Source organism: Cucurbita moschata, unplaced genomic scaffold, assembly GCF_002738365.1.
Source record: "Cucurbita moschata cultivar Rifu unplaced genomic scaffold, Cmos_1.0 Cmo_Scf00041, whole genome shotgun sequence".
Taxonomy (NCBI): Eukaryota; Viridiplantae; Streptophyta; class Magnoliopsida; order Cucurbitales; family Cucurbitaceae; genus Cucurbita; species Cucurbita moschata.
The window spans coordinates 581736-606142 of NW_019268557.1; the positions used below are offsets into that span (position 1 = coordinate 581736).

Genomic DNA, 24407 nt, shown 5'->3' on the forward strand with positions numbered 1-24407 from the left:
TTTTTTTTTTTTTTTTTTTTTCTCTCCTTTCCAATGGAAGGAAGGAAAAAAAACCCAATTCCCAAAACTGAATAAAGAGATGAATTGAAAAGCGGAGGTCTAGACTTAGTCTAAAAGACAAACCTAAAGAAGCCAAAAAAGCGGGGAAAGCAATCACACCAACGGGAGCGGAGGGCGGCGAGTTTGATCCTAAGCCTCTCCCAGAATCCCACGAAACAGCTCTCATTTCGGCCGACCAAGATCGCCGCCGATTGAAGATACGCCGACGCGGCCCTTTTCACGAGCTCGTTTCGGATCGTAATGTTCGACAAATTGAACTCGTTGAACTCATTAACGCCGCTGTAGGACGGGGAGTTCAGAAGAATGTCCTTCAAGCTGGTGTAGCGGAGGTCATCGCCGGCGTCGGAGTCTCGGACTGTAGAGGAGTAGCGGGAGAGTTTGAAAGAGGGTAGGTTCTGAAGCTTATGAGGGTCGTCCATTGCTGTTGTTGGTGTTGTTAGATTCATGATCGAAATGGGATTGTGGCCATTCAAGGGGATTTGGAGATCTGGGAATTTGATTTTGTTTTTTATTGTGTCGGAATTGTGGGTTATGATCTGATTGGTTTATGGTTTTAGAGGGGAAAGGTTCCTTGGAATTAGGACATTGACTCGGCCAATTCAGGCCATTCATGGCGTTGAGAGTTTATGGTGTTCATTAAGTTGCGGCCAAAAACAGAGAATTTTGTGCACAGTCAAATCACAACTGAAGATTCAGTCTGTTGTTTTGTTTTACGTTATTGCCACTGATGTGAAGATTCAATTGTGGATTTACGGTAGCCAGGGGGAGGGCAAATATGAGACACACAATACCAAGGAGTTTTTGATTCCGAATTCAACAACCCTTTTTCTACTAATAATAAAATGTCACAAATTCAATCAAAGATTGGAAATACAAGATATATCTAATTATATAATTTAATATTATATATTAGTTTTTCACTTGGCCCCCATATGATTAAAATTGGTCCATGTCACCATTTCTATCGATTTCCGAGTTCATTGTAAATGATGTAATCATACAGAGAAAAAGTACGATCTTTATATTATTGGATATATGAAAATTGTCCAAATAATTTCATCCGGACAATTTCATCCCATTGATCCTAGGAATCCACCGATGCTAGAAATTTATATTAGTTCACATGAACTCCAAGCTACGCTATCAAGTGTCGGGGGGTTCATAATGAAATTGTAATGCAAATGGTGATATTACTCTTGCCATCCAAGGCCAAATTCCCGCTGTATGATGGGTTTGAGCAACAAATGACTTTCGACTTAAATTATAGATAGACAAACACATCCACAAAAGACTGCCTTCAACCTAAATTTAAAGTTTTCAGCAACAGTTTTCAGCATGGCATTTGAGTATTAGAACAACCAGGTTCGAAAACTAACCGATCACATCATAGTTTGTTAAAATTCAAACAAAATATATATGGTAACTGCCTAACTGGAACACAGAACGATCTATAACTTTCATGCAATGATGTGAGGAAGAATGTTGGGAAGAACCTGAGAAACAGCAACGCCAGTAGCAACTGCAACAGCTTTCCTGTTATTATTTGCCAAACACAATTTATCATATGTTTTTTGCGTACTCCTTTTCTTCTTCCAATAAATTCCAATGGGGTACACATTTGGGCGCATCGTCAAGAAGTTACGAGCCTCGGCTCCAATCTGATTAATTGGTTTCAGGCAATGTGCTCGGCCAAAGTAAGAATCTTTACGTGTTTTTTCTTCCTCAGTTCGTGAGGGACTGGGCCAAACACTCTAGTTCCAATAGGTTGACCTTGCTTATCCACAAGTACAACAGCATTATCATCAAACTTGACCTCACTCCCATCACAACGACCTTTTTGCATTGCCGCTCGCACAACTACACCATATACAACCTTTCCTTTCTTTACTTTTCCATTAGGATGGGCTTCCTTCACTGATGCGACTATAGTGTCTCCTAGTCGTGCTCCTTTCTTTCCTTTCAATGCTTGTATGCACATCACCTTTTTTGCCCCTGAATTGTCCACTACTTTTAGCACAGTTCTCATCTGTATGAAAGTTCTTTGTTGCTGCAAAAGATAACAATACACAAGGTAGGATCAAATGTTGATAGTAGTGTATCGATTTTCATCAGCATTTTTTGCTACTTGCAATGACTTTAAAATTTCAATGTATCTTTTCAAACTATTTTATTCCTCTTAAAACTATATATCAGCACTTCCTTCATTTCAGTAGCACTTCGAGATATTAATGATTATATGTCGATGTGCAAAAAATAAAAACCATCGAATTTAAGAAGCAAAGCACAAATTCAGTTTATGAACACCGAGTTTCTATCGCTTCAATCCAGGAAAATATTTGCAAACAGCTAGATCTTGAACTATACCCAAATTATCCATACTAGCCTCATAACCAACTTCTCTAGATAATCTGCAAGAATGCTGTGTTTCTAAATACCTATTTTAGCCATACTATCCCTTGCACAGTAATCTTTGTATAAATAGTGTTAGATGCATGTAACTTTGTAATCCTCTGTTTCCTTACCCTCCGTGTTCATGCATATGAATCTACCATACATTTTTTTTTTCCTTCAACTATCATTTTAGGGTTGAAATTCAGATGAGTGATTAAAATTTCAGAGAACCAGACCTGCGAGATGAAACTGCTGCATACTGTCTCATTCGATGCGGTCAATGAACCAGACAAATTTTTTCCGAGTCCACCCAACAATGAACGGCCGACTAGTTTAATTTTCCAGAATCATTGAGCACGAAACAATATGCCAAAATGAGTTTCACAACAACTAGAAATACAAACCAAAATAAGACAAGTAAAATATCGAAATATCAAAGTTGAGATAAATTTTACATCATCGTGTGCACAAACTATCAAGTAGGTAAGAAAAAAAAACACTCAAACTAGTTTAAGAAGTATTCAAACTAGTTTCTTAACAAAATGCATAAAAAACCAATGTATAAATGCCACTTCAACTCCACGGTGCTATATGATCAGTAACATTAAAACAGGAGAAAATATATAAGATGAGCAACACGAAATTAGAATTGTTTTGCTAGCAGTCAGAAAGAAACAGAAAAACCAGCATTTCCTAAGCTGAATCAGCTCAAATCAAGGTTCAAGTCGGAAAAATACTAAAAGAATAGGCTACAAATCTTATAGCATTAGCATCTCCGAATCAAAGAACAAAAGAAGTTCCAGTATCCACTATTTCAGAAAATCGCATACCTCGGGAACATTTCGAAGCAAAAGCAGCAGCCATATCTGAACTCTTAACGCCAAAATCCAAGTTACGAAACCAGCATAGAGGGAAACAAACGAAGACGAACGATGGCAACAAGAACCCTGCAGCTGCGGTTAGGGTTTAGACTGGGCCTGAAACATACCCGCTACAGCCCAGATACATCATTTCTATACGCACGGCCCACATTTGATGCAAGGGTAAGGTCAGGGTGACCGTGACACGTGGAGATGCCAGCGTAGCAGGGTCAGGTGACCGTGACACGTGGGTGTGGGTATTATATTGCCATTGAGAAACGAGCTTACACGCTTTCGACAGTGACACGTGCCCCTGCCTCAAGCGTGCTATCTTATTGCCCCCACCAACATTCACTTCTGCCTCTACATCAAACCAATCTCCTTTCCATTTTTGCCCCTCGACTCCCATAGTTCAACTAATTATATCATCGACTATGAAATTCAATATTGTTATTAATAAATAAAATATTAAAATAAATAAATTTGAGATTTAGGCCATTTAATATTATAATAATGGTGGCTTATGAAGTGAGAGTGTAATTAAATTTATATATTTTCAAAAATATAAAAAATGAAAAAAAAAATAATGGGTGTATTATAAAAATAAAAGAAAAAAAATTAATATTATCTTTTTTTTAGTGTTTAGCCGGCAAGTGATTCGTTTTTGGTTTCTGTGAACACGCGCTCACATTTTTGTTATTAAAAATTAATTTGTTATTAATCATTTATTACAAACGATTCAGGATAATTTACCCTTAATTTTATAACCTTTTCTCATCTTTCTAAAATTAATTATAATATTACTCTACTTTCCAAAACTATTTTGTTATTTTAAATATTCCAATACTAAAGGTAATATTGTAATTTTACAGAAGTATTTTTATAAACAATAAAACGCAAAATTAATCCAAATTTAATATTTTAAAGTGAATATTAAAAATTACACGATTTAACATTATTTTTAAAAACAATTCAACATGTTGATTAGATTAGGGATGTCTGCCGTCGAGCAGAATGGAAAAGCCCACCTCCAAAATTCTCCATTTATTTTGGTAGGGATAGAATTCCTTTTGCCAATAATTTTATATATTTATTATTCTTAAAAAAATTATTTTTAAGTTTCTATCCAAAATTTTATTTAAAAAAATAAGTTTAATAAATCAATAAATTTCATAAAATACTGACATAATTTTAAAAAATTGATTTTTAATATTAATTTTTTAATTTAAATTAACTATAAATGATGGGCGGAAAATATATTTATATTAAACGAGATTTAGTGAGAAATTGGGCGGAAAAGGAGAAATATAATCTTGTCCCGCCCAATTTATCTAACAAGAAAAAATATATATATATATATATATTTTGAACAACAATACTTATGTACAATGCAGCAAATAAGGGAAGCAACGAGACATGTCGTTTGTCGTACGGACAGGAGTCTATATCCACATGAAATATGGAATATCCCCATTCCCAGTACTTTTAATTAAATTAATTAACTAATTATATATCTAATTCCTCTATTACGAAGTCATTTTTTTTAAAATTAAAAATAACACAAACACGAATCTTTTTCCTCCACGCACAGCATGGAGTTTAGTGCTCCCTTTTTAGCTCTTCTCAACCAGACCTCCATTTCACTCATAATTACGATACCACCACTACATTGATTTCAAACCTAATAATCACCCTTCAATTCATCTCAATCTAGGTATGACAAATTTATTACGTGTATAATATATAGTTTTCGTGTCACTTTTTTGCTCTATAATTAGAATGTCCATCCTTGTATAACTATATTCAATTTTATACTTTTTCCATCTCGTTACCATCTTCATACGAGACATAGAAAAATAATCGGTCAAACAGAGGTAAATTATGCATAACACGTGGCCAAAATAGTCATGAAGTACTCAATCGAGAACCACACGACTATACTCTTCATTTAGGCTCATCACAAACTAGCCATAATGAACCTATCCGTGGTGTGAGCTACCATACCAAGGAAAATAGTTCTCCAACACTAAAACTAGGAACGTCCATGCAAACTGACGACTCCACAACTCAAAGACAGTCGAACACGACTTGTCATTCAACCAATAGAGACGTGAAAATTTAAATTTATGATCTTTACTAGTTCCTTGTTCATTTTTATTTTTTTTAAATATTACAAATATATGAAGATTTATTATGTTGATAACATTATTATTATTAACATTACAAATATATGAAAATTTAAATTTATTTGCTTTATTATTGGTTAATGTTATTGAATGTTTTTAGGGGAAAGAAAACCAGAAGAATGGGGGGCATATTTAATGCAGGGAACGGCGGAGTGTCGGAGTTTTCCCGATAAGTCCGGTGACCAAAAAAAAATAAATAAATAAATAAATAAATATCTCCTTCACTTATTCACTGTCTTCTTCTTTTCTTCAGTTCTTCGCTTTCATTTCTCAACTCTTTCTTTTTCTCTCTCAATTTTCCCGCCGTTCCGCTCCAACTATCTTCCCGGACTGTAGACTGGATCGTTTTGTTTCACAAGGATTTGAAGCGCAGGCATCGTATATTCTCTATTCTCTACGAAATTCCGCTGTCTTTGTATCATCACACAATTTTTTATTTGAAATTTTGTCTATTGCTATCAAGACGTGATGTGATTTTAGCTTGGAGGTTATTGATTTTAGCTTTTTATCTATTGGAACCAAGACGTGATGTGATTTTGAAATTTTGTCTATTGCTATCAAGATTTAATGTGATTTCAGCTTTTTATCTATTGGTATCAATACGTGATGTGATTTGAAACTTTTGTGTTACTTGCAGTTCGAGGAGAAGAAAATTACATGTCAGTGCTTGAGAGATTGAGCTGCTTGCGGGCTTTTCTCTTTCTTGTAATCGAGGTATATATGTTGTTTAGAGAACGATACCTAGCTAGATGAGTGTGAATCTAATCTAGGCTCGGAAATTTGTACGGTTTAATTTCAGTTTTGTGACTGTGTATTCTTTGTTTGATTTTTCGATGGAATAGTTGAAATTTGTTTTTAGTCTCTCGTTTTTCTATTCAACTAAAATTTTGAGCACGAAGAAGATGATTTCTACTTTCAGTGGTTAATTTCGGTTCAAGGGAATGCAGATCTGCAAAGGGTTTTGAATGTAGCTGAGTAATTTGAAGAAATTAAACAAAAAAAAATTGTCCAGGTTATGTAAATTCTAGGTTTAGCGATTTGCCTCTCAGTGATAAACACCTGTCATCTGAATTATTGATGTATGCGTAATCCGTTCTCCGGACTCAACCTTGTCCTCCAGTTTAATAAATTTAATAGTTTCTTGTTCGTGCAAGTGTGGATAATTTGGAAACATGAATTTGTTGGTTTCTTTTGATTTTTTTTAATAAAAAATATTTCTCAGAGTTGTCGTGTTAATGTATTTTGTCTGCCATTTTTAGGACCAGAGATGAAGCTTTAAATACTACGCAAGGGGAGTCTTGTTAGCACAGATCCGTGAGTTCTTGCTCTATTTCTCTACTTTCTCCTTTCAAAAATGTTTTCCAAGCTCTGAAACCGAAAGAGGAATACGAAGAAAGGAGGTGAGATTAAGCCATATTAGACGGTGTGAAAAGGTCCGAAGTTGGAGGTTCTCTTTAAAATGGATATTTTACACATTTGTAAAAGCTCATCTTCTTTAATAAAACGCTTTTAAGCTCATCTTCTCTCTCTTTGTAGGTTTTAAGATGAGGCTTGCAGGCTGGAGGAAGCGAAGCTGAGAGGTCTGAGATAACCAGCGGTTTTTGCCTCTGGAGAGCACACAATTTCGGGAACTTTTGGGAGTTTTGAACGGAAGGGCTGCCTGCTCTGCTGACTAAAGATTGTGATATATCAAAGGGTAAAAGAAGGCCTTTTAATTACTACACAGACAGCACAAAGTAAAGAGGTACTCTCTGAATTATCATCATCAATATGTGCAGAATACAACCACCGCCCCTGCCGTATTTCAACATCTGCCCTACTTATTTCTCTCTCTAGACGACCTGCACCCTCCTCTCTCTCTCTCTCTCTCTCTGTAGAGGTGGGATAAAAAGCATCTGCCAAGGGTCAAAGGGGTCTCCATTTACGGATCTTTGTTTGAGTAGTTGAGGAATGAAAGTGTTATGGAGGTGGTGGATAATATACAAGAACAACCGCGCAAGTTCCCAAGGTTAGCAACTGGCAGAAGTAGCGACTCCAATAAGATAGGATTAAAAGGGGTTGAGAACATTCAACCGGAGGATGAAGAAGACAAAGAATCAAAAAGGGTTGGTGGTAGCACCGCGTTAGTGGGCAGTGGAGGTGTAGGAGGAGATGATGATGATGGTAATCGGCTTCGTGGATGGCACCACTCCCGGATTATTAGGGTTTCTCAAGCTTCGGGCGGGAAGGACAGGCATAGCAAGGTGTGGACTTCAAAGGGACTTAGAGATCGAAGGGTTCGGTTATCGGTAGCGACGGCGATTCAGTTCTACGATCTTCAAGATCGGTTGGGTTTTGATCAACCAAGCAAGGCTATCGAGTGGCTGATCAAAGCGGCCGCGGATGCAATAGCAGAGTTGCCTTCGCTGAATGCCTCTTTTCCGGAAACTCCAAAACAGCTGAGTGGGGAAAAGATTAGTGTCACTGATCAACCCCGGTCGTTAGACCCAGTCGAGCAGAATCAGAGCCAATTACATGTTTCCTTGTCCAAATCTGCTTGCAGTAGTAACTCCGAAACCAGTAAGGGTTCAGGTTTGTCTCTCTCGCGATCTGAGGTTCGCGTGAACCGCCTCAAAGCTCGCGAAAGGGCGAAGGAGAGAGCACAAAAGGAAAAGGAAAAAGAACAGGACTCTTCTCGCATCGCCGATCATAATCTCACCTCCATGGCCCCAAATTCATCTTTCACCCAGCTACTCTCTGGCGGTGCTGCAACGGTTTCAGCTCATCGGGACGCCGGCGTGGCTGTAGAAAGGCAGTGGCAGTCATCGACCGTTGCTATGGATTACTTCAGCTCGGGAATTCTTGAGTCGTCCACTTCTAGAACTCACCACTCTTCGGGATTTTCCGAACAAATGAATTTGGGAACTCCGTTGCCACAAACCATGTCAAGCACTCCATTATTTAGCAGCGTCTCAGCTAGTGACAATAATGCGGAGCAGCTTCATCATTTCTCATTTGTTCACGATGGCAATATAATTCCCGTGGCCACAACTCAACCGGCGGGTGGCAGCGACTACAACCTCAACTTCACCATTGCTTCCAACCTTCCGGGTTATTATAGGGGGACCCTTCAGTCCAATTCATCACTTTTGCCTCATATCCAGAGGTTTTCTCCTGTTGACGGATCCAATTTACCTTTCCTCTTCGGAGCGGCGACTTCTTCGGCTGCTCCACAAATGGAAAATCATCATCATTATCAGTTTTCGCCTGCATTTGACGGTCGTTTGCAACTCTGCTATGGAGGCGGAAGCCGGCAGTCGGAACAGAAAGGAAAAGAAAAGAAATGAACTCTTTGTACAGCATATTCCTCTCAGCCTATCTTCTTCCTGGTAAGCTTCAAAACTTAACAGTACTCTTTTTTTTTTCTTTTTTCGTACGGTTCTCTTTTCCTTTTCTTTTTCGTTTGGGTTATTGTTAATTGCATTAGCTGCTTGATTTCTTCGTAGACTTCAAAAAAAGTAGAGCATTGGGCCAAGGTTTGGTTATTGTTTCAAAAATAAAAAATAAAAAAATAAACCCAATAATTTTTCGATTGCTGTGAAGTGGGTCCGGTTGGCTGTGACCTAAGTTGCTTCTCTCCTCTCTTCTCATGAGCCGAGAAGGGCTAGGCTTTCTATTCGCTGTGCCATGTGTAACTCAGTTTGTGGAAATACCGCACTTGAATAATGGAGCGGATTTCGCTTTCCACTTACAAACGGCCGTTAATTGGCAATGCTGACACCTCGGGCTCAGCTAATGTTAGCGCCTCTTCTCGAATGGTTAGATTAGGTCTTGACTTTGGGAAACAAATGCTCTTTCCTTTTGTCTTCGGATTTGAATTTGAGAATTACGACAACCTGACTTAATACCCTAGAAGCTCCATACACACATGGATTTAGAAATGACTGCTTTCTACAGAGAACAGCAAATGACAAAAACTTACAAACCTCTATTTTTAATTATTTTACTCCATATTAGTTGAAATCAATTTGTGGTCTTGCTTTGACCGTCAGTTATCACAGTTGATGAGATATTTCTTTGTATCATAACTCAAATTTTGAAGACACTGCTATTAGAAAAATAATTATATATAAAAAAAAGAAGTGTTATATTTGGCCAATAAAAATAGAAGTTGCACCTTTTTTGTGATGAACCAAAGAAGTTTGATGCATAACTTGATAGTTGTCGTCTCCTCAACATATATATTTTTTTTCTAATGTTAGTATATTGAAATGTTCTTTATGTCTGAGTGTGTGGTTCTTTTCACTAATTTTAAATACAATCTAACAGTGTATTTACTTCTTTTAGAGTAAATTATCTAATACTTGGTGTAACAGTTTGGTTGTACTAATAACATTTATTATTTTTTCTTATTTGAGTATTGCAATGTTAATAAGGTAAGAATTTCAACCTCATTGGAGAATGCCATGTTATTGTTATTTGGACTAAACTATGTTAAATTCACCAATATTCTAGTTCAATTGAACTCTTCTTTTTTTCTCCTTTTAATTAAATGAATGGTGTCAAGTTTCCTCGTTTGAATATGGTTTAAATTAGGGAATCCTGTTAATTAAATAATAAATTTGTTGTTGCATCATACATACCAATTAGTTTGATTTTTCTTTAGTGCATTATAGATCATGGAGCCTAATTTTCTTTTTTCTTTTTCATAAAGAAACTCCATGCTGCTAAGTATGTTATTATCAATTTTTTGAGTAATATTATACGTGCAGCTGTTCAGAAAAAACAGATTATCTAGAAATAGCTTGCATGCTATCTTACTTTCTAAATGGTCATGCTTACATCTTTAATGAACCTTTTGTGAGTGTTTGTGGAAGTTCAAGCAAACCTGTTGTAAGGACATTTCAACAGCATTTAGAGATTAGACCCTTCGACGATGGAAGGTATTTGTCTAAGGTTTAGGTTTAGATATATTGTTTATTTGTACTATTTCTTAAATTTAAGCTAAGCACGTTCAAATGGGAGAAAGAGACGGTACCTAAAGACTTAAGCAAGCTCAAGATGGACTGTTGGGGAGATGGGATGCCTAGAAACTTTTTTTTTTGGGTACTTTTGTTACATTAAGAAATAATATTCTAACCAAGTTTGCTCATCAACAACTTGAGTTGATCAGTAATCATGGGGGTTGATATTATAAAATTACTGAAGTTCTAATTAATATTCTATGCGAACAAGTCTTTTATTCCAGAATAATTTTGAAAGATCATGTCCGTCCAAACGGAAAAATCATAGGAGAGAAGAAATATATGTAATACTCGAATTATAGAACAGGTCAGAGTAATGCTAAACATAGGAGAAAATCTATAGTTTCTTAATCTTCTCGTTTGATATGGAACAAAAGATTAAAAGAAGCATAATATATTGGAACCATAACCAAATTGTATAAATTATTGATGTTAAAGAATTTCTCGGCTCCTTCCTATTAAAAGTTAAACCTCGACCTTGGCCCTGACCCTGACCCTGTGTTTAATAGCGTGGTTCTTTGAAACATGGTCAATTATCTGAAACCTGAAAAGAAAGAATGAGGTGTTGGGTAGTTGGATTCACTCCAACATCAAAGCTACTTTAACTCTAAAGTGAGGAAGAAGCTATAGATGAGTAGGTAATTTGACAGACGACACAATCCTTAACTTTCGCAGGTAGAAATGGTGGACTGTAACATGCCCCAACATAATAATGAAAAGGGATTCGGAATGAGTCGTCAATGGAGTTTTGTAATCCTTGGCAATTGTTGTCAGTCGAGCTTGATATATCGTGTCAAGCTTAAAATGTGCTGTGGAATTAGCACAATTTGTGTCATGAAGAAACTACATAACATGTTACTTAGAGGGGGTGGTTCAACCAAGCAGTGTAGGATGTAATAGTAACAATGCTTCTTCGAGGGTTGAGTATGCTAGGAGAGCTGATTGATGCTTTCAGGATGCTATTCAAAGACTATGAAGAATAATACAAAAAATATGTTTTCAAATTTCTTTGACAAAACCTGTGGTTTCATGTGAAAGGCGTAGTTCTGGAGTTATCTGTAGTGATATCCAGTCTATTGAATTTTCTCAGGAGCCCAAGACTGTTCAATTTTCTCCTATCTGTAGGCTCTTGTTCATGAAGGGCTGCATTAGGAATAGACGTCCCATTTACCTAACTTCTTCAACTTGATTCATGCTAGTCACTAACATCGAATAGCCACTTAGAACGACTATTAAGGTGGGATATCAGGACAGATATACGTTTCCTTATGCTGCAATTGAAGAATTGAGTTCATTGATTTGTGGACTGCTCCATTTCAATAAACTGGACCGATAGAATAATAAATTAGAATTGGTTGATTAGACACTTTGCCTTGAAGCGGTTACTTGTTCATATATCCTGTGGTTGGATCTATTTAGAAGAATTGAATATAGTCTCCAATATAGCATTTTAGAGACGACTTGAAGTGGTTACTTAGAAAGCTGCTAGATCTCTTTTAACTTGTGGACCTTCCCCGTGTCTTGTTTCTGATTGCATATTACAAGCTTTCCTATTTTCTACTTACCAAGAAGAAAAGCAACCAAAAGGCATAATGAAAATAATGTTTGAATCATAGGAATATGAAAGCGCAAGAAGGAAGAGTGAGTAGAAGCTGAGGCAGGTACTGTTCAACTCTGTTGGTTCTGTTATTTGGTTGCTGCACAGGAGAGGTCTGAATTTAAAGCACAAAGTATTTGCTGTCTGGAGAATTCTTTTCCAAGTTTTGATTGTAATTTCCCTTATTGTTTCACATGTGGTGTTTAAATCTTTTGATAGCCTTGCTTTGATAGCTGTTGTGTGCAGTGTTTTGAGCACTAGCAGTTTTTCCCGTATAATTTTCCCCTTCATTTGTGGATCTGTTTTGTATTGCCTTCTTGTTGGAATAAAAATCCCATCGTAAAAAAAACGTTTTCCTTTCGTAATCTTGATTAATATGTGTGCTTTTCTGGAAGATAGTTGGATTTTGTTTTTAATTTTCTATTTTTAAAATTTCTAAGTTACTATCTTTTAGTTTTCAAAATTTGACTCAATTTTTTATAAACCATTGGTAATGAATAACAAAACAAACTTTTTTAGGAAGCAATCGTTTTGATAAGTTTAGTATTGAAACCCCAAAAATCTGAAATGGAATAGCTATAGAATGTGCTGAGATTGAATAAGCCGAATAGCAACCTCAGAACGATAGAAGCCATAGTTGAGTTGCTTGGCTTCGATATTTAATAAATAAATAAAGAAACACTTCAGCTACAAACAATTTGATGAAATGTGCTTAATACACATTTTTATGGACTTGTGTATTTTACAGATGAACTCTCCTGTTGTAGAACTCAATCTATTTTTGGCCTTGTTTAGAGTCTTTACCAACGTTCACGTCTGGGTTTAATGTATAATGAACACTAAACATGTGTGGCTGAAGGAAATGGCCAAAACATTCATCTGTCTTTTGCTTGCAGGCACAGGGTTTGAAAAACAGTAAGCATCATGGATCAACAGTTAAGAAGCAGAGCAGCATGGGAAGAAGCAGAGCAGCATGGGAAGAAGCAGGTAATTGCTATCAAACTTAATGGTTTTGCATGTTTGCCCACACAATACTCCACCTAACAGTATATCTGGCTATCAAAATAGGAGAGATTAGCGTCTCCGGGCCCTCCCAAATCTCCCTTTCAAAACCCATAATGTGCAAAAGATTCAAGTCACTCTCACTCTCACTCTCTCTCTGCAATAAATCATTCCCAAACCCGCAATGGATAAACACTCAACAGCGCCCCCTCTTTTAAACCTTTGCATCCCAAAGTCCTCTCTTGTTCGCTGTCCATAATTTTGCATCTAAAAGTTGCAACTGGTCGGTACTACATTCACTAAGCTTTCGATCTTTAATGGTTCAACTAATCCTGATTGGGTGTCCATGATTTTTGGTAGTTATTTGACAAGTCTCTTTCTCTTTTATTGAACCCTTCTCGTTTGTCGTTCAAAATCTGATAGGACATTTAGCTTAAAAGGAAGAAATTCGTGTTTCAGACGAAGTCCATTTCGATCCAGAAAGTGTTGGTTCCTTCTAATATCAAATTGAAGGTTGCTAAATGATTCAGCGAGAAGGGTCATTAAGATTATGAAACTGAACCGATAATTTGATAGTGCATGTTCTGTTAGATTATAATGGATAACATTTTTTGCAAAGTTCACCAAAGCTCTAAGGTTCACGATACGAGCATTTCTACTAAATTCATCAACTACTAAACGGATTAACAGTGTAAGGAGAGAAGCTGCAATGCAATGTGTCTATGACATTAAGGGCTGCAATCAATTCATAAGGATGCAATTGCTTGATAGAATAGAACTACATCATATTCACATATAAGAAACAAAACACTACAACAAGGGCTTTTACAACATCATCTCTATTTGTATTTTTTGCACTTTGCAAATAGTATTATCGACCAAAGGCCAAGTAGAGAAGAGTTTCAATTATCTCTCTTGTTCAAGCAGAAGTCGCCCATTCTTCAAAATCCAAAATCAACCTTGGATAGCTGAGCCTGCTGCCGTTTGATTAGGCTTCCTCAGACTTGCCAATTTGGTGATGCATGAAACCAGATGTACTCCCCTCACTATCAATCTTCCCATTATCTGGATTCCACTCTTCTGCTGATTGGGCACAAGAATTTAAAATGGTAAACAAGTGAATGAAATGAAAGCAGAATGTAGAAATTGTAAGACAAGCCATTTTGAACTAACTAACTCCTTACATTGAAGAAGAATGGTGATACTACCCTGTACTAAAAATCATGGGGAAACGACTTCGTACTTCGATTGAAGACGAGGGGCATGGACAACATGTACAAATAGAAAATAAGAATCATGGGGAAAAGACTTCATACTTCGATTGGATTATATACAGCATCCTCACGTTGTAAAATCGCATCTATAACTAACAACTTTGCCAAGTCAACGTCCAGATTATGAGAACATGTCTCCCAACAAATTGCAATATAGTTTTTTAAAGAAAAAATATCGAAGCTTACCCGCACGATTTTAAATATCAGAGAATCGTAGAACATAATTATTCAACACGAACGGTAGTGATTGATTGGTCAGGTTCTTTAACAAACTTAGTAAATTAATAACTATATTTTTATTAATTTGAAAAGAGGTTTACCTCAAATCCAGTTGAAGTTTCAGAAAGAATTCATCTCAAGACAGTAAGTTCTCCTTTTCACCAGCATCTTTGCAGCGGTTGCATAAGGTTCCTCAAAAGCCTTTGAAAGCCATGACCCATCAGATACCTCTTTCTTTGTCATCGACTGCTCGCTTGGATGTATCGCAACAAGAGTTGCCCCCTTCAGAATAATCCCACCAGGCAATTCCAAGTGAGGCGCATACCAAAGCCTCATATTCAGGGCTGGAACAAGCGTTCTCTTAGAGGCAGTTGAAGCCGACAAGGGCTTTACTCTCAACTCTTCAAGCTGATCCTTGTTCATACACAACATACCCTGTCCATCTGCGTCAGTCAGAACTAAATTGTCCAGAGTCTTATGCTCCGCAATTATCGGCTGCAGTAAATAATGCCTCGCCGAAGCCGCAATTAGTGAGCTAATCGTCCAAACAACTCTCAATTTTAGCCCTCCATTAGTATAAAACGATTCGGGTATGCTCCCGCTGTCATCAGCTGCTGCACCATTTCCAGAGCAGAACCCATCAGTTCCATTTTCTTGCATGTTCTTACTAAAAGACCCAGCGTGAACCACCGATGCAGCACCCAGGATCACACAATTATCCAAAGTTGATCCGAAATCAGCTCGCCATTTCAACAAAATGCCGTCGTCAATACCCAATTCGCCGCTAGGAAGCTCGATTCGAAGGAATCGAATTTCGTTAAAATTCTTAAGAACTTGGGTGGGCGAGTGATGAGTCACACCATTTTGACCACTCTCCCCATCTTTTTCCCTCCCAACCGAAAGCGAAGAGGTCGACAAAGAAGACGAAGCGGAACCCAACCCAGAGGATGTGACCCGTTTCGGACCCAAGAACTGGCCTAGAGCTTGAAGCGGCTTGACAATGCCTCCAAGAACCATACGGAACAGATTAGAAAAGCCACTCCGAGACTTATCAGAAGACGAAGAGGCGGAGGAGAAATCATCATCGGATATCACACAGTCAACTCGTACAACTACGTTATCAACCTGAGACACGATAGATTGGAATCTTCGAGAAACTGCACAACAACGTCCAAGAGCCTTAACGTCACCAATCCTATTGAAAATCAGCAGAAGCAGAGAGTCGGGGAGACGATCAAAGTGATCACTAGGGTAGCTACAATGGCTGTAGCTCTGGCCAAAAACGCCGTCCTGTGAGGAGCAAATTCTGGTCGGATCGAGGCGTAGATAAGAACAGGACATGGCTCAGAGTGAACAACCGATATCGCTCAGATCAGAATAAAGGAAACTGAAAAATGAAAAGCTCCGGAACAAAGAGATGAGTCAGTTTCTGAAACGGACGGCAAGAACATGATCGGAGCTTTGGCAACAGAGAGAGAGAGAGAGAGTGAAATGGATGAAACCCTAATTTTATATGTCAGAGGAGAGAGATAGAAAATGGTGGGATGAGATCGATCCACGATTTTGTTAACTTTTTTAATATTATTAAAAAGAAAACATATTCCTCATTTCACAATTCAACAAACTATAAAATTAAACAAACAAAAAAGAAAAACATATTTTTTACTAATTTCAACTAATTAAGAAGTCTAATCAAATCTTCAACTAATCTCAACTAATTTAACTAATTTACCAATAAATGCTTGCAATTATGAATCAACCACAACAAATCACTCAAAATTACCCACCAAACCAATATATCTTATTACTATTATTTATTATTATATTACCTTCATATTATAATAAGAGGAAACATGTGGGAACAAGATGATGGAAAATAATATAAAGTTGTTTCTAGCAGAAATAAATAAATAAACACCCGACCACATCATTTGACTGATTTATTATTTTATGAATAATAGTGTGGATTAGTTTTCACGTGACAATAAAACTATAAATTTTTCTTCACGTACCAGATTTGAGCTAATTTATCTAAACAGATGTTAATCTGAATATTAGATCATAAAATAAGAAAAATGGACTTTTTGTTAATGAAACTAATTAAATGAAGAAAGGTAAAATTTAAAGGCAATAAATGATTTGGGGGCTGGCCTTAAATTCCTCGACCATGGATAGACAACCATATAAGCATACAATTATTGTTCAAACCATTAACCACAAAATTAACTAATTAATTTTCTTGCCTACAAAATTAATTGGCAATTTAATTATCAATTAAACTATAAGATATTGAATAATAATGGGATGGCTTCTAAAAAATTCTGGAACTTACCCATCTTACCTCAAAATCAAGAAATAGATGAACATTTAAGCAAATACTTTATGGGGAAAAAAAGCAAAAAAGCAAATATGGACAAATTTTCTAAAGTTCCTAAGCTTTACTCCATTATTACGAAGAAAAGAAAAAATGCTAACCATAATGCCTCACTTTCTTCTAAACTAAAACATGAGATTTGAAACATTTTAAGAACATAGGGTAAGAAAAATCAAATTCATAAGAGGCCATGATCTGTAGAAATATATATGAATGAACCCACTAATTTATCTCAGGCACAATTTTCCTGTTCTTTGAAAGCTAAAACTGTGGTTTAAATAACTAATAATCAGCAATAAAGCAAGAAGAACATGATCCAACAATTTCAAGCAATGTAGTTTACCTGCCCTTTTCTGGCTACACTATACATCATTCATCCTACAACTTAGTGGTAAGCACCTACCAACCCTGAAGATAAATAACTCAAGACATATATGCGTGTTCAAAAGATATTATAAACCAAAATGTTAGAGATTCAGATTCCTCTACCCTGACATGTTAAACCAACAAGAGAGTGCCTAGCTTTTGCTCCTCAGTGATTTCTCACAAATTTAAAGAATTTCCTCTAAATACAAAAGAACGGATTCAGAGATGATTATTCCTCTGCCTTTATCCTTCAATCAAATGCAAGTGGGCAATTTCAATCTAAACAAAATAATGCTACATTTACTTCATAATTTAAACAAAAAACACTATGAGCTAAGATCATTCACAAGGGTCCAACAACATGATCCACATCCATAGATTAATCCATGACTACATTTTGCTACACATTTTTCTAAGTCTCTACCTCTTAACAACAATCACATTTTCATCCAATGTCATCCTATTTGACATACCTTTCTATCCCCTTCATATTCAGACTTTGAAAAAGGGCATAATAGAATTCTAACCACATAATAATAATAAAGGGCAGGGAGTAGCCACATAACTAGAGGTTTGTTGATGAAACGCCAAAAAAGCATTCCAGCAGTTGGACCATAAACTAGCTAACATAGGCTGCAGTAAGTCACGATGCGATGCAACGGGGTTTCATTCACCACAATAGAAAGCTAGAGGATAGACATAACAGAGGGAAACTATACTTGTGAGGCTTCCAGTTAACTAGTAAAAGAAAGCTGTCACTATACATCAGAGGGCAGCAGATCATAAGTGAGATAAGTATTTATGCACTGTGGCCGAGAGTTCCCACTGCTGAAGTTACTATTTATGTAGGACTGGCCAAGGAAGAGAATAGAATGTAGTGCTAAGACATCAAAGAGAAAGAAGAATCCAGTATAGCACAAGCAACTATAGGTTTTAATGCGCTGCATTTTCCCAAGTCCAGGGCAAAATATCAGACATCCTAATTTTAACATGGAGGAAAATATATGCAAGAATTACACCATCAATGCTTAATGAAAACAGCCTAGTGATCAAGTGATTATCAATCTTCAGCAATGTACAAAGGCAGCAGATCTTGCACCAGGAACTAGATACAGGAGGGTGGAAAATCCCATCACCATAACGTCAAGTTCACTAGAAACTAAATATAGCAGATCTTCCTAAGGCTCAATCAAATATGGTAGCAGAGGGGGAAGGGTAAGATGGAAGTTAATATCAAGATAGGGCCAACTTTTTGGCTCTAGAGTGCAAACTCAAATTGTCAACATGGAAGATGGCACATATTAGAAAATCACAAATGAGATAATTTGATATAATCAATTCAGGAGAGAAGCTATTGTGCCATCAACTACGATAAAAGAGGAAGAAACTTCAAACTTCGATTGGTTAGGTTTACTCTCATGCAGTCATTTAATTTCTTTGCATGATACTGATATGAATGTTAAAAAACATTCCCACAGGAAAAATTCTTAGAAGGCATCAAAGAATCTACACAAGATGATCTAGGGCATGGAAACATTTTACTGTATCTCTTACATACCCTAATGGAGTAAGCCTAACCACTCATCCTTCAGTAATTCCTCTTTGAAATTAGTAATTTTATTGGCTAGGAAATAGAACAATGTCATTAGAATAATGAAGTAGACCAAAAGAGAACATAAGAGAGGGATTGAGTTGCACGTGAAAGCTCTACGATGGACTACTACAGTAAAAGAGTGATTACAAAAGGAATTGGAAACAAGGACAAAGTTAGCGGATAAAAGTTGTGTTTTGAAAAGAAAAAAAATCAGGTATACATGTGCTTGTATGCGGTTAAAAATTTGTTAATAGGTTGTTTTCCTGTTTGGAATATATTTTTGTTTCAAATAAAAAGAAGTGTAAAAAAGATAATAACTTTTATCATGTTCTTGAGAGATAAAAATTGAAAGAAACAAAGACGAGATTCTTCCAAATTACAACTTTGAGAACATTACGGAAAAACATTTTTAAAACGATTTTTGAAAAATGTTCCATACTGTACAGGCACTTGTTTTCTGGTAAGTGTGGAATTACTGTAGAAAGGTAGAACCAATGCCAAGCATCTCTCTTTCACATCCACCTAAGACATTGGGCTAAACTTCCCTCCAGAAGTGAAGAGCACCAAACCCCCTTGCTTCTCCCAATGAGAATGCTCTAAAAATAATTCTCACAAGAAAATGGAATCAGCATATTATTAGGGAATCAGTATTCAGGGAGTGAACCTTCTCATGTCCAAGGAATTTCAGGCCCAGCTCAGCATATATTATGGAATTTTTCACAGTTGGCTATTAAACAAAGGACATGAGGGAAGGCAAAATATCAAACAGAGGTAAGAAAACAGAGTTTATGATGCTATTTAGCACTTACCTACTGAGATAGTAGGAACCGTGACATGAAGTACAGAACAAGGAATCAAAATAGAAACTTCTTTGATGAAAACTTCAGTTAGTTCTGGAAATAATCTCTTCTATTGAGGTGACTTGTCATAGTTATAAAGATCTATAATAGGCAAGAGCAATACCAACTGCATTGAGAATAATGATCAATGCTTGAGAACTTCTTCCACCAAGAAACTGAGTAGGAGATAGAATGGACAGAAAAATATCGCACACAGTTATAAGATTGAGAATAACGACCATACTGGAACCCATCTGGCATAATCATCATATAATGTGAGTACGACAGCATTGGAAATGAGATGAAATCCCAGCTGATAAAAGATATGGCCAGATATACAAGTACGAAAGGAAAGATCCTATACGTTCTAAGAATCCACAGAAGAATAGATTAAGAAACAAAAGCTCTAGGAACCCTAGATATGAACCAGCTGTAGGTCCTCCCATTTCATCCTGACAAGCATTTAATGGGGAAAAAAACTCAAGAACTTGAATGTGAGAAGAGGTACCCTCTCCAGAACTGAACCTAGGGAGATCTACAGAGGATGAACTGAAATGGAAGATTTACATCTAGTAACCTTCAAACATAAGGTCATCTTCCTTCTCATGTAGCCATTATAAATGCCTGAATCAAGTTTTCAGCTGTGCGCTTCTGTTCAGATGTACCAGATATAAGAGCAATACGATCACCTCGAGATGACTTAGAGTCTGAAATCTCTATCAGCGCTCCTGATATCTGAACAATGAACAAGAATGTTATACACTCACTACTCAAAAATGCCACATGACAAAAGAATAAGCATTGCAAGGGTACATCTTTCTATTCTAAAGAATAAGAATAAGCATTGGATGTGGTAAAAGTGTTTCACTAATCCCAAAAGCTTTTCCAAACAATCTAAAAGTCTAAGAAATATGCGAGAGAACAAACGTGATATGTGTCATGGAGAAGAGAAAAGGCTATTTTCTAACATTAAGACATTAAAACAACAGAAAATTCAAATTTAGTTATTATTGAAGCACATTGAGTATATTTTTACAAATTCCAATCTTTCAAGCATACTAATGTAATGATGTAAGGTTTTTAACAATCAACATCTTTCTATTCTAATAGCTTTACTCAACTTAATTCATCTGATAACCTAAAATTTTAACAACTGATGCATCACAAAGCATATCATGCTACGGCACATCTCTGCTTCTTAGAAAGCAGAGTCTTCAGAACAACAGGAGAAAAAAGTTCCACATCCTCTGTAAGAAAATCTAAAACCTAAAAATGAAAAAAAGAAAATAAATACTATCCAAGTGGGAGATTGGAGAACAGGGAAATCTTTCACTTTTTCATCATACATGTACATATACTTGGTGTGACATTAGAACTGTTTTCCAATTGACCGATGTAAGAAATATGTGATTAAAAAAAGAAAAAAAAAAAAAAAAACATTCCTTGAATTTACCTAGCATCTTCACACAAAAATAGTCGTGAAAAATTGAAAGAATATGAATAATTGTAAAATGAAGACAGCAAATAAACCAACCTTCCTAATGTTGGCGATATTAGCCCCTCCTTTTCCAATAACTTTACCAGCGGCATTTGCTGGGATCAACATCTCAAGAGAAGATGGAGGAGGCAGCCTACACATAAAAACAATAAATGTAAACATGTTGCTTACAATTTGATACATCAACTAAATAAATTAAACAACAAAAACATGTCGCATTTTTAAATAAAATAAGGTGGACACTGACCCTCCATACAACTTGGATGAATATGAGGGCATGGATCCATAGCCATTGTCTCCCATCTGATACAAGTACAAAAAGGTTTTAATATGCCAGAAAAGATCAGAAAGTGGAATAAATAAATCCCTTCAATATCACCAGAAAGATATACACCACAGATAACGATAATAAATGATCTTTCTCTCTCCCAAAAAGATAAAAACACAGATACCCATATCGAAGTTGAAGCTGGTCATCTCTCTCAATCATCGCATTTTGACAAATGTTGACCTCATCGTCTAATTGGTACTAAGCAATTGTGTTTTTCAAAAAAGACTTGAGTAACGATTCTATTACTGTTTGCAAAAAGAAAGGTACTGATGTGCTGCAATCAATAAAAGTTCGCCTATGACACCTACCGACAGTGAACCATATCCATATATGCTACTTGAAGAGAGAGCGCCTAAACCGCTTCCACTTTCAGCCCTCTGGTCATAGCCCATTGGTGGAGCACCAGGAGAAACAGAAGGCAATACAGATGGCATCGAAAAACTGGAACCAGATGAATACATGGAATCAGTACCGACAGCAAGGTTATGACCAACATCCCTCTCTTTCAAAGCATCATCACGAAGCCTTAACACGATCTGGACCAATGCATCTCTCACACTGCCAACATTACCAGTTACCTGCAAAAATACATTAAAAAATAAAAAGTGCAAAGTAAGAAAAACTGCATAAAGCATTCAGGACTAATTAACATTCATAAAGCAAACCTCAACAAGTTCATCATTGGCAGCAGCACACTTAATTTTGTCACCCTTAGAAATACGGATATCAGCTCTAGATGACTTCCGAATCTCATTGATGATTGAACCACTTTTTCCAATAATACAACCAATAACTTTAGATGGAACAAGTAATCGCATGATCACCATTCCACCTTCATCATCATTAATCTTCTCTTGCAGCAATAACACAGTTTCAACGGCCATTGATTTCAGATCATCCAAAGACTGAAAAAAGACGTGAAAAATCAAGATCATCAATGTATTATTTAAAATAAATAATCGGTTCCAACATGAATGAGAATGCAAATAAAAGAACCAAACAGCAAGCTAATGCTCCACACATAGTAAGCAAGTTGAATATCATGTTACAAATTGTTTGACGACTTAAGTTGAATATCATGCCAATATTTCAGATAAGACAAAGGGTAACGTACAAGTGAGAGGTCAAATCTTCTTTTTTCCTGAATGGAAATTTATTCTGGAATTCTACTACGTTTGATATGTAGAATGTCAGTTCCCATTCTTTCATGTTCGTTTTGCAATAACATTATGAAAAACACTTTTCAAATTTTGAAACCACTGTAGAATTGTGCATATTCATGTTTTGACGTTATTCCAAATTCTGCAAATAAGCCCACCTTCAAAATGGTATATAGAAGACCAACATGCAATCAAAGACATTGGATGAATAGAACTCTTTTTGTCTATTATGAAAGAAGTGATAGTACCTCAAATGACGAGATAGTGATTAAGCATTCATCACAATCACGCTTGGAATCATCAACTTCCACACAAGCGCCACTAGCTTGCCTTATGCTTTTAATGGTACCCCCACCCTTACCAATGACACGGCCAATGTTATCAAGGGGGCATAATAATCTAATCACCAATTCCTCCGATGGAGGATGACTGCTAATACTAGAAACCATAGGAAGAGCAGATGAATAGAGAGGCCATGCATTCCCAGTATCAGGGTAATCATGAAGATCCTGGACATGTTGGGCACCAAGCATAGGCGGAATAGATCTGGGAGGAAGAATGGGATCTGCACTTGGATATAGTCCACCTGTTGAATACAGAGGAACATCTGACGGGATAATTATACTAGGAGGGGCTTCATTTACATTTGTATCAAGAGGAATCTCTTCTCTAGGAGGGAACTTATACATAATTGAAGATATTGCAAATAGAGCCCGTCTTACTCCATCAGGTTCACCAGCTATCTAATTAAAAGAAAAAAAAAATAGTATTGAGATCAGCAAACAGCACCACAAAATTATTGGAACAGAAACGTCCATTCGGGATTCAACGTTTGAAGCATGATGAACATATAAAAAATGCTACACAACAATATCAAAAGTGATGATTAATTAGTTCACATGAAAAATACGGATGGATATATCACATTGGAGTTACATAATATCAACAGTGATATTAAATAAAAATTGGAAAGAGAGCCAAGTGAACAAACCATGACGAAATTGTCAAATTCCATGGCACATGAGTGAATTGGATCAGAGGCATCCTTGGGGATGATTCTTATACTGGTCCTTGTCTTGCTTCTAAGCTTTTTAATAGTTGATCCTGCTTTACCAATGACATTAGCAGATTGGCTCGAAGGGATGAGAACTTGGCATTGTTCCTTATCCCTCAGATTCCTGTCTAAATCTCCAGCAGAAGCCAGCGCATTGGAAATAGCAGCATGAATTTTAAGAAGAGCATCCTGGGCTGCACATAATGTTTGTCTGTCATTGAACTCATCATCAATGTCCACATCCTCCTTATCCTTGACAAAGCAGAATATTGTTATAACACGGTCCTTGGCACCAGGAAATGGATCAACCACCTTAATCTTTGCCCTTGTTTCTTGTCTTATTGAGTTTATCACTTTACCACTCTTACCAATAACACTTCCAATGACCTCATCAGGGCACAGTATTCGGTAAACGACCAGTTCATCACTAACCCAGTCATCTTGGTCGGTAATCCGTCTCCTGTGGCTCTTATTGTCTCCATTGTTGTCCCTCTGACCATAAGGTCGCTTCCCACTCACCATTATAGAATTTCAATTTACCTGCAGCCGCAAAAAAAAAAAAAAAAAAAAAAAAAAAAAAAAAAAAAAAAAAACAACAA

The 24407-nt window shown here is 36.6% G+C and overlaps 5 protein-coding genes across 11 annotated transcripts in view; 1 reads left to right on the plus strand and 4 right to left on the minus strand.

The window, feature by feature from the left end:
• Nucleotides 1-97: 97 nt before the first annotated feature.
• Nucleotides 98-864, minus strand: LOC111433238. Its single transcript, XM_023070217.1, has one exon. The coding sequence runs from the start codon at nucleotides 504-506 to the stop codon at nucleotides 111-113; it is 396 nt and encodes a 131-aa protein (XP_022925985.1). The 5' UTR covers nucleotides 507-864; the 3' UTR covers nucleotides 98-110.
• A 428-nt stretch (nucleotides 865-1292) lies between these two features.
• On the minus strand, nucleotides 1293-3435 carry LOC111433311 (50S ribosomal protein HLP, mitochondrial-like). Its single transcript, XM_023070321.1, has 3 exons — nucleotides 3282-3435; nucleotides 2688-2779; nucleotides 1293-2107 (listed from the first exon to the last, which is right to left on the minus strand). Exons 1-3 carry the CDS (start codon nucleotides 3313-3315, stop codon nucleotides 1733-1735), a joined length of 501 nt encoding a protein of 166 aa, XP_022926089.1. The 5' UTR covers nucleotides 3316-3435; the 3' UTR covers nucleotides 1293-1732.
• Nucleotides 3436-5732: 2297 nt separating this feature from the next.
• LOC111433194 (transcription factor TCP2-like) lies at nucleotides 5733-12462 on the plus strand. Of its 6 annotated transcripts, XM_023070157.1 has the most exons (6): nucleotides 5733-5875; nucleotides 6135-6211; nucleotides 6757-6930; nucleotides 7034-7193; nucleotides 7276-8865; nucleotides 12117-12462. In XM_023070157.1, the coding sequence occupies exon 5, from the start codon at nucleotides 7459-7461 to the stop codon at nucleotides 8821-8823; it is 1365 nt and encodes a 454-aa protein (XP_022925925.1). In that variant the 5' UTR covers nucleotides 5733-5875; nucleotides 6135-6211; nucleotides 6757-6930; nucleotides 7034-7193; nucleotides 7276-7458; the 3' UTR covers nucleotides 8824-8865; nucleotides 12117-12462. The 6 variants fall into 6 exon arrangements, with proteins under 6 accessions (XP_022925925.1, XP_022925923.1, XP_022925922.1 ...); XM_023070155.1 differs by having other exon boundaries at nucleotides 6757-6944; nucleotides 7034-8865; XM_023070154.1 differs by having other exon boundaries at nucleotides 6757-6897; nucleotides 7034-8865.
• A 1343-nt stretch (nucleotides 12463-13805) lies between these two features.
• LOC111433196 (F-box protein At5g46170-like) lies at nucleotides 13806-16180 on the minus strand. 2 transcript variants are annotated; one of them, XM_023070161.1, is made up of 2 exons: nucleotides 14694-16180; nucleotides 13806-14179 (listed from the first exon to the last, which is right to left on the minus strand). In XM_023070161.1, exon 1 carries the CDS (start codon nucleotides 15931-15933, stop codon nucleotides 14713-14715), a length of 1221 nt encoding a protein of 406 aa, XP_022925929.1. In that variant the 5' UTR covers nucleotides 15934-16180; the 3' UTR covers nucleotides 13806-14179; nucleotides 14694-14712. The 2 variants fall into 2 exon arrangements, with proteins under 2 accessions (XP_022925929.1, XP_022925928.1); XM_023070160.1 differs by having other exon boundaries at nucleotides 13806-14182; nucleotides 14694-16174.
• Nucleotides 16181-19990: 3810 nt separating this feature from the next.
• Nucleotides 19991-24407, minus strand: part of LOC111433193 (KH domain-containing protein At4g18375-like) — a 5625-nt gene continuing 1208 nt past the window's right edge. The window contains exons 2-8 of the mRNA XM_023070152.1: nucleotides 23746-24348; nucleotides 23003-23497; nucleotides 22260-22499; nucleotides 21903-22172; nucleotides 21511-21566; nucleotides 21300-21396; nucleotides 19991-20500 (exon numbers count right to left, since the gene is read on the minus strand). Coding sequence (XP_022925920.1) covers nucleotides 20369-20500; nucleotides 21300-21396; nucleotides 21511-21566; nucleotides 21903-22172; nucleotides 22260-22499; nucleotides 23003-23497; nucleotides 23746-24330 — 1875 coding nt within the window. The 5' untranslated portion in view covers nucleotides 24331-24348 and the 3' untranslated portion in view covers nucleotides 19991-20368. The remainder of the gene's footprint in view (nucleotides 20501-21299; nucleotides 21397-21510; nucleotides 21567-21902; nucleotides 22173-22259; nucleotides 22500-23002; nucleotides 23498-23745; nucleotides 24349-24407) is intronic.